At 45.0% G+C, this 10,214-nt stretch overlaps 1 protein-coding gene across 1 annotated transcript; it reads left to right on the top strand.

Moving 5' to 3' along the window:
• The first annotated feature begins 6,848 nt into the window (after positions 1-6,848).
• Positions 6,849-9,257, top strand: LOC125590547 (meiosis-specific protein ASY2-like). The gene is made up of 4 exons (XM_048764144.1): positions 6,849-7,068; positions 7,147-7,281; positions 7,366-8,264; positions 8,343-9,257. The coding sequence occupies exons 1-4, from the start codon at positions 6,849-6,851 to the stop codon at positions 9,255-9,257; spliced, it is 2,169 nt and encodes a 722-aa protein (XP_048620101.1).
• Positions 9,258-10,214: the final 957 nt, after the last annotated feature.

The raw sequence follows: 10,214 nt of genomic DNA, 5'->3' as shown, positions 1-10,214 counted from the left end.
AATGGTCTCTGAATTACCGTTAGATTGATATATTATATGATCATGACATGATTATTGTTGACTAGAATTTGATGCTTCCCATGATCACATCATCCTCCCCTTCTTAAAAAAAAAAATATTTGTCCTCAAATCTTGCTCTCTGAAGAAAGAATGAACACAACTTTTCAAACAATCAGGAGGAACTGTAGAATGCAGAACACCAGAATTTTTTTTTTCAAAAGATGGAAAGGTGAGAATGGTGGATGACAGAAATGAATACCGAACCTTCAAGTGTGATCTGATACCAAATGATAGAAATCTCTCCCGAGAATCAGCACTCGAAGGTTGGTGATGGATAATCCTTGACTTCCGAAAGATCGTGAAGTAAGCACCATGAGTATATTAAACCCAACACGCAATACTACACTTAAGACGATCTTCAAAGAAACAAGGCAGTGGAACCTACGGATAAAATCTGATGCATAACCAATGATGAGTATATGAAACTCAACACCTGAACTGTTTAAACACCAAATGAACACCCTTTGATTGGTAGAATGGCACCACAAATGAGGATGAAATTCACTTGATAAGCCGGTTTGATCTCAGAATCCACCAAAGATCAAAAAAGTTCTCGAAGGAACAAACATGAGAATCTCTCTCACAGGTCCAAAAATATTCACTAAACTCTTATTTTATTTCATTGATCAAACCGCCTTTATATAATTCACAAGGCATACAAAAAATTGAAATAAAAAACATTAGTCAAACATAGAAATTAGCAACTTATAAAAACAAGGAAGACTTGACCAAAGACTTTGAATTGACCAAAAATGATGATTTGACCGAAGTTGAAAGGTTTGGAACGAATGACTCTTCGGCTGGTCTCCTGCTTCCGCATGGTATATGGTCTCTGAATTAGCGGCATATTAATATATTATATAACCATGACATATTTATTGTTGAATATAATTTGATGCTTCCAATGATCACATCATGGTCCAAGAGAGTGATGGTGGTTGTCCAGCGAGAATGACGGCAGAAGTCCGGAAAGAGTGACGTCGGCTGCGATGAGAGTGAGCGTGAGGAGAGAGATCCGGCGGGATGCAAAAGGGCGAGGAGAGTGAGCTTGGAAGAGGCAACGACCGAGAGATATACGGGGAAGAGAGAGGGTCAAGTCGCGGCGAGGTGAGAGCGGGAGAGAGATGCGGTGACTGAGAGAGATCCGGCGAGCAGAGGTTAGAAATGAGAGAGAGTCCCGAGAGAAACATGCACTACCTTGTTTTTCCTAAAAAAATTCTTGTTCTTATGATATGTATGATGCGGCAGAAGAAACCTACAGTGACAATCAAACCAACATGACTTGTTCCCATTTTTAAGCTGGAACGCATGTGACCTATCCATACAATATATACATTACAATATTCCATGCATTGTCCACCCTGATATTATTCTATATGCGGGGAAGTCACTAATGGTCCACATAAGCACTGCACGCATATTGGAGTTCTGCTGCTGCGAGTAATCCCACGTCAGCACGCCACAATGCCAAAACAGTTTCAGCTCATGGATCAAAGGTTGCAAAAATACATCAAGTGATCGCTTTGGATGTTTTAGACTTGGCACTAGAAAACTCAAGAACAAAAATTCTCTTTGCATGCACATCTCCGGAGGGAGATTGTATGGCATCAAAATGACAGGCCATAAAGAGTATTGCCTTTCAGACATACCAAATGAACTAAATCCATACATGCCCTAACATCTTAGGGATGTGTAACCTCACCATCTTTTACTGAATATTGGGCATGCCATCTCATTGACGCGGCCGTCCTTTCCGAGTGATATAAATGCTTCAATCTATATGTGATCGGTAAGTACCACATACATTGGTACGTCACATGATTCCTTTGTGGTTTCTTAATATCTTGGCTTTCCAGAAAATCATGTAGCTGCCAATGCATACATCAATCATTTCAGATGGGAGACAAAGACACGCAACTAACCTGTGAATTTCATAGAAATTTTCAGCAGCACGATTACCTTATGGTAAATACTCTTTAATCAGTTGAGCCCACGAATTCATGCACTTATCATTTAAATTATGATCACTTTTAATTGTCATCATCCTAGATGCTAGTGATAATCTAGAAAGCCCTTCTCTACATTCTTCGTTGATGGCTTCTTTGGCAGCGTCTAACATATTATAAAACCGTTTTGCGTCTATGTTTGGTTCTTCCCGACTACTATCAAGAATAGCAGCTTCATGAAATGCATATGTAACTATATCATGATACCTATATCCCTGTTGCTCAAATCCTGACCCGTACTACTACTTGATGCACCTATATACCCACATGATAAATTCATATGTAGTAGTTTGGTCTAAATCCTCTATTATATAGATGTCTTTTCACAGTATGTATTTTTAAATATGGCTCCTTCTTGCATTTTTTACAGAGACATAATATTTTACCATGTTCCCTCGCTAATGGTAGGTTACTTGTATGTTGTAAAAATCCATGTAGTTCATCCCGATACTCTTTCGTCACTTCACCAGTGTTTGGATCTTTATGATTGTACATCCATGCCCATAACGCATATATTTCATGTTCAGGCGACATTTTTTCTCTCAACTTTTTTTCTTCGTTTTTTCTTTTCTTTTTCTGTATTACGGCCTCTACTCACGCACACTATTTATAGGCATTTTGAAAAAAAAAATTCAAGGGATTTGCTAAGGATTTGCAAGGGATTTGTGAGGAAAATTGCAAAGGATTTGCGACGCTTTATCAAGTTGCGAGAAAATTTATCCCTAGCAAAAATTAGGTATACAGAGGAAAAACGTGTATTACCAACTTATTCGCTTATTTGCGACTGAATTGAAATGAACCGGCAGTGACATGCAAATGCCTCGCAATACCGTCGCAAAATTGTTACGAATTTGCTATGAAGTTCTCCGTCACAAATTTGTGATGGAATTGCGTGAGTTTTCAGATTTTCCTAGTAAATCACTCGCAGATTAGCGAGGAAAACATTTTCTCGTAAATTTGCGAGTGATTTGCAAGGAAATTATTTTCTGTCGCAAAGTGCTTGCAGATCCGTTACAAATGTGCAAGCCATTTATTCACTTACAAATTTCCCTCGCAACTGGCATGTTTTTTGTAGTGTAAAATGAGTGAGGAGAGATATGAAGGATAAAGTGTGAGAGAGGAGAAGAGCTTCGGGAAGCTCGTTGGTCCCTCTCGATAATTATGGATCATTGAAGATCATTTCGTATGATTCGGTTTGGTTTCCTGGAAATATTTTGATATAATGTTGTATAATTTTATTTTATGAAGATCGTTCGTAAATCATCGCAAAGTTTGGTTTTACTGAGATTATATTATAAATTTTTGTTTAGCTTTGTTTTACGAAGATTATTCCATAAATTTTGGAAAGATTGTTTTGTAAATTTTTTATTTGTTTATGAAGATTAATTTTTCTTTTTTATGAGAGACTCTTTCGTTAACTCTTTTGTCCATTTATTTATAAAAAAAATATGGTATGCCTTTTGGCCGCACGAAACTATCTTATTAAGTTTTATGGGAAGATTATATGAAAGCCTTTTTTGTACAACTTTCATACTTCTCTTATCATAATTAGTTTTGGAACAACATATGCGGATTTATTATCTCAATATTTTTGGCTCGGTTCTTTTCACGATATATTTCATTACATTTCACTGTGCTGAAATAGTTGTTGTCATTGATCTTGATGGGTATGGGTTATGACCCCAGTAGTTGGCCCCCAGTTCATTCGACTCATGTGTGATTCTAGCGAGGTAATGATAGTTGTTTAAGCGGATCAGAAACCTATGTACTGCTTTCGAGAGTTATCGTGAAAGCTGTCTTGAGATTTTCTTTTACAAAGATAAAATGTCGTGGAATTTTGTTTTACAAAGATCATTTCGTAAAACATCGTCAAGTTTGGTTTTATTAAGATCATTTCGTAAAACATCGTCAAGATAAAATGCTGGCATCGCTTGGAACTGATGAGGACCATGAGGTTGATGGAACTAGTGAAGATAGTAGTGAAACTGGTGAGGTTGATGGATCTGAACCAGATGATGAGGTTGATGGGGTTAGAACTGGATATGGAAACCATGATCAAGAAGAGGATAGGGATAGAGCTGAGATAGATGATGAAGATGTCAACTTAAATGCAGCGGACGAGCATTTTAAAGAAGATGATTCAGCCTTTGATCTTATGCATCATGGAAATTGGAGAAAAATTGACCAGAAGTTAAGAGATTATTTGGTTGAGAAAGGTCCTCTCCCACCACCATCTGAAGATTATATTTTCCCCAAAAATGAAAGTGGTAGACACTTTTCACATAGAAATTACAAAAGGATCATGAAGAATGGAGATGTGCAGCAGCAGCGTTGATTAGTTTATTCAACAACATTCGACAAGATCTATTGTTTTTGTTGCAAGTTGTTCACCCGTTACAAGGAAACTACTCAACTAGCAAGCATTGGATTTCTGGATTGGAATAATACTGGAATACGGCTGAGCCAACATGAAACCAGTCATGATCACATTATGTGTATGAGCCAGTGGATGGAACTAGAGATGAGGCTGAAAAAGAATCAGACAATTGATAAGTGTGTCCAAGAGGAAATCGAAAAAGAGAAGAATCATTGGAGGGAGATTTTACTGAGATTATTTTCAGTGGTGGAGTATTTGGCTAAGAGTAATATAGCATTTCGGGGATCTAATGACAAAATTGGTCAAGAGAACAATGGAAATTTTCTAGGGAATATTGAGATGATTGGTAAATTTGATCCTGTAATGAGGGAGCACATTACGCGAATCACCAAAGGAGAAACCCGATACCATTATCTCAGCTACAAAATTCAGAATGAGTTGATTGGAATGTTGAGTTCTGAAATCAAGTTTATGATCATTAATGTTTGATCGGAAAACGGTAATAAAGAAGATGTGGGTTTAACAAAGACGTCTTATTTATGGTCGGGCGAACGTTCAGTCGGTTACAAGAGAAACGGAGAGAATGCGATAGAAAGGAAGCCGGTGGCTCGACGAGCTACCGGAAAGGTACAACTAACGGCGAGATGAAGAAAGGTGAAAACCCTAATCTAGCCGCCAAGTGTTAGTTGCTAATTTCGGATCCTCCTCTCGTTGTTTCTCCTTTCCCTTACATAGATGTCCTGATGTTTCGTCCTTGACCTAATTTACGCCATCTCGGTGGGCCTCTTTTGCTGGGCCGAGAAGCCCGTAGACGCCCGAGCAGCCGCTGGGCCGGGCATACTTCAGTCGATGACGATCGACTAAAAGTACTCAAGAGTCAAGCCGAAGGACCTGACTCTTAAGCCGACCAATCGAGCCGTCGCTCTTCCTAGTACGGGCCAGGCCTTTCTATTCTTCGGGCCTTGTGGGGTGGTCAAATCCATCCTCTACAGTAAGTCCCCCCCCCCCCAGTCCATTAGCGAGCGAAGTGCTTTCTGGCTCGTGATGGATTCTAAGGTTTGAAGGCTTGAGGGAATAGAAGGCCTGTCGGAAGGTTGGAGCGATTGGTCGATGAGTCGCACGGCGTCGTTCTCTCGGAGGCGAGCAGGAGAAGCTTCATCGCTCCCTTTGGTCGTTGTGTCGCAGGGAAGGTTCTGAGATATTTCCGCTTGAGATCGATTAGTCGCGGATATTCGGGTCCCGACTGACGTGTCTAGATTAACCGTTGGTTTATTCTGATTTTAAGATGACCGACATCTGATTTAGACGAGAAGCTGAAACGTCGCGAGGGTCCGCTGGACATTTGGGAGAGTTTCGAGGCCCAAACGGGCCCGTTTGAATTTAATGACGCCTCGAGTTTCCCCCCCTTCTCTTCCTTCCATAATATGTCGGGAAGCGGAATCATCGCGAGGGTCCGTTGAGTTTTTAGGGTGGATTTTGAGGCCCGTTTAGGCCCGAATAGACCTAATGATAGCGCCTGGAGTTTCCCCCACCCTCCCTTTTCCTTATAAATACGCAGACCCCCTCTCATTTCTTCAAGTTCTCCTCCGCGATCAAAGGTACTTTCTCTCTTCTTTCCTTATCTCTCTAAGTGTTATAGCCTTCTTTCGACGCATTCTTCGCCGTCTTGCCCCACCATGTCGTCAGTTCAGAGACTATCGAGGCAGCAGAAGGGGAAATAAGCTACGGCGACGTCGGCTCCGGTTAGGAATCCTGACGGCGGTTGCACCGGGGAACTCTAATCTGCTCATCGTACGGCGATGATGGATACAGTCAATTTGTCTCGCTCCCAGAGGCTTTTAGTCGCAGATGCGACAAGCCTTGCGAGAGAAGGAAGTGAGAACGTCGCTGTGAGGGACGCGACGGAGTGTGCGAGAGATGGACAGAGCGGGGCGGTGCCCGTTGACTCGATTACCTTGAGAGCTCGTGCAGTGGAAGACGTTCCTTCGGAAGAGGACGGTCCTGAAGCCGAGTTGTTTCCGACGACCTTCTATCCCGAAGGGATTTTCGAGGAGCTTCCACGACTGCACCCTGACTTATTGCGTCCTGCTCTCGTGGCTGGTCAAGATTAGGACGGCGTGGACGAGACTAAGTCGACCCCGAGGAGCGTGAAGAGGGTTCTTCGGGCCGCGAATGCTACAGGCGTGACCTTCCTCATTCCTACGAAAGAGCAAAGGCCTTGGTCTCCTCCGATCGGAAACCAGACGGTTTACGAGCCCTATTTCCAGGATGACACTCGCTGTTGGTTCCCCATCCCGCGACTGATCACCGCGTACGCTAGGCGGCGAGATCTCGCGATCAGTCAGTTACTTAACGGCTCGCTGCGACTGGTTGTCACTTAATCAGTTCTAGCGGAGCAGATCGACATGCCGATGAGCGTCAGGTCGTTCGAGGAGATGACCTCGATAACCGACATGAAGGACGGAACCTATTCGGTGAAGATGCGACCAAACTGCAATGTGTGCGCCGGTCATCCAAACAAGACGCAGAATTGGCAGCGCTCTTATTTATTCCTCAAGTCCGACGACTCGGCTTTCGAGGAGCCCCCTCGAGAGGGCTATCGGGTTCTATGGAACCGTTCTTGTGGTAGAATATCTTGTCGCGAGCTACGTCTGAGTTTGTCGATCTTAACGAAACCTCCTTTTTTTTTTGCTGTGCTCGCAGTTGGCCATCCTACGTCTCCAGTCTATCCGGAGGATTTCCTGAAAAGCGTTCGAGCCGTCGCTTTGCTTCGAATTTACCGTTGGTCCGAAATTTCCGTTGAGAGGATTCGCGAGCTTAAGGACCGGATCGCTCGAAGTGCGTTCTCTCGCCGTTTCTGGTTATTCTTTCGATCGCAAAGTTTACTTGTCGCGTCCTGACCTTTCTGCCTTATGTTTTCAGGAGAGTGGAGATCTGATCTTCCGACCGTTCTTCCTATTCGCACCAAGAGACTAGACATCTTCCCGAAGGACATCCAGAAGCAAGTTTCTAAAGCAAAGAGGATGGGAACTCTTCCTGATTTGAGCGCGATATTAGCCGCCCAGCTGGGGCTGGCCAGCGGGGAAGGACCCTCGACGGCGGTTCCTCGCGCTGGTGGGGTTCCCCCTTCTGATGCTAGAAACGCAGGGAAGGGTAAAAAAAGGAAGAGGGGCGGCTCGGAAGTCGAGGTGAGTGCCGAGGAGGCGAGCGACGTTCCTCCTTCTGGCGAACCCCAGAAGAAGAAGAAGAAGAAGAAGAAGAGGACAAAGAAGCCCGTTGACGAGCGGTCGGAGAATCTCGAAGAACCGGCTGAGATTGAGGAGGGCGATGTCCAAGAAGAAGAACTTCAACCCGAAGAGAAGGCTTCTGAGGCTGAAATCTCGGGAGAACGGAACGATGCGGAGGAAGTTGGTGGAGGGGAGGAATCTGAAACTCCTCTTAGTGCCGCCCGTCCGGACGGTTCTGAAGGGGACAGCGGAGAGTCGCCGCTTTTGATCAGGAGGCCTAACGACGGTGTTGGCGACGAGGCGCGATCTCCTATTCTGGCGCCTTCTCGCGAGGGAACTCCGGCTCTCATTGGAGAAGGGGCCGCTCAGATCGGCACTTCTTCTCGCGGCTCCGCTATCTTGAGGTGGGTTCCCGGAGTCAACTTTCCGGACAAGGTTTCGTTTCACTACGAGGGACCGGCCCCTCTAGTGTACGTTCCTGAGAAGTGCGGAGAGTTCCTTCGCCAACTAAGAGGGAGGGCGAAACCTTTGCCCGCCGTGAAGGACCTCATCTTTGGGAGAGAATACGAGGAAGTTGCGAGGGCCAAGCTGCTGGTAAATGGCTCGGTTTTTTTTTTGTTTCGTTCCTTAATTAATTTTTATTTTACAATTTTCATCTCCTCGTTTGTTTAGGGGGACAGCGCGGTGAACGTCGTGATTGATAAATACGACACTGCCCTGAAGGGAGCTTTGGGCGAACTCGAGCTGGCTAAGAAGGAGCAAGCGGATAGAGAGGAAGCTTCTGCTCGCCAGCTGAATGCATCGAGGGCTGACGTCGAGAGGCTTAACGGGATGGTTGCTCGCATCATTGTTCGAAGGGACGGGCTCAAAGCCGAGTTGGAGACATCCCGAGGAGTCGTCCGCGAGCTCGAGCGGAAGAATGCCGGACTTGAGAGCGAGAAGGTTTCTCTCGCTGCGTCTCATGAAGGAGAGATGAGGCGCCTTAGAGATTCCAGAATCCTAGAAGTGACGAGGGAAAGAGGAAGAGTTGAGGCCGAGATGGCCGCGAAAGCTAATCGTCGCTTCACTAGGATTCGCTCCCGAGAAGAGCGACGAGGTCCCTACGAGGAGGCCCGGTTGCTTCATAGCCAAGCCTTCGGAACCAGGAAATGCCTTGAGGCTTTGAAGAGGGCTGGGAGCGATATCTCGCAAGCTACTATCGAGATATTCGCCGAGCAAGAAAAGAAATACGAGCAGGAAGCCGAGAAGCTTAGGGTGGGTGAGATACCCGAGGAAGATCTCACACTTTCTCCTCTCGTATTGGACTCTCAGTTTATGGATGCTCGAATCTTGGCGAGTCTCGATCCGTATGGGTCCAACGCCGGCTTGATCGATCCGGAGACTGCAGCGAGTCTTCACGTTCCGCCTACTTATCCGAATGAAGCGCGGCGCGAAGACCCGACGCCTCTTCTTGAAGGCCCTTTGGCCGATCTAGAGATCATCCCGAGATCAGACGAAGCGCGTGTTTCTCCGGCTGCTCGTGAGTTGAGTGTCAGGGCTTCGGAGCTCTCCATCCTCAACGATCGTGAAAGCGGCCGGGAGGACTAGCTTCTTTTGTATGTTGTTTCTTTTCAGTCCCGGAGGACTTGTGTTGTTGCTTTTAGACTTTTGCCTTTTGAGGCATCTACTTTGTCGTTTTTCTTCTTTTATTTCCAACTCTCCGAATCGTATCAAACTGTTTATCGTTTATCGTACTTGTCTATCAAATGCATGATTTCTCAAGATTCGAAGTGACTTTGTTTGTTTAGTGTAAACATTATTCGAGACATCGAATTGTTGTGGTGTTAAGCTCGTCATGACTTTGTCTCGGTCGTTCTCTTTGACTCGCGATCGTTCATCATTTGAGTTTCGTTGTTAACTGCGAGTTTTCGACGTTGACAGTTCCAAAACGATCCTAATGTAATTTCCTAGCGTTCGGAGGGCCAGAACTTACTTAGTAAATTATAGGGTGAATTAGAGTCATTGTCTCGGCCGTGTTGGTTTGAATCGCGACACGGTCGACTCCCGTGGATACGTGTCTGATCAGGACATATCCAACGTGGGATACGAGTACCAATACGCTTGTTCGAGAAGCCGGGGCGTGCTCGTGTAGGCATCGCTCAAGTGATCGTCTGCTTCGGAGATCGATTCCTCGGGGAGGGGGGGTTTGTCGTTTTTTTTTTATTTCGGTCGGACCCTTTTTGTTTGGGCTGCCTACGTATCCCTTTGCGGGAATCAAGCCATTCGTAGTTCTTGGGTTGCGAGTAAAAGTGGCCTTTGAGGCGCATTTACTCGGTTTTTTTTTTTTTTTTTTTTTTTATTTATAGGGAGAACGTGACCGTTGGTCGTTCTTTCGCCGTTTGCAGAGAGCGAGTAAAAGTGGCCTTAGTGGCGCATTTACTCGGTACGGCGTTCGTCTCGACTAAGGGTGGAAGAGGCAGAGGTGTGTGGAGTTCCAAGCTCTCGGTATTGCTTCGCCTGTTGAAGTCTCGAGGCGGTATACTCCTGGTTTGATGACTTCGACTA

The sequence above is a fragment of the Brassica napus genome, chromosome C7, assembly GCF_020379485.1.
Source record: "Brassica napus cultivar Da-Ae chromosome C7, Da-Ae, whole genome shotgun sequence".
NCBI lineage: Eukaryota > Viridiplantae > Streptophyta > Magnoliopsida > Brassicales > Brassicaceae > Brassica > Brassica napus.
This window is presented reverse-complemented; position numbering and strand designations above follow the sequence as displayed.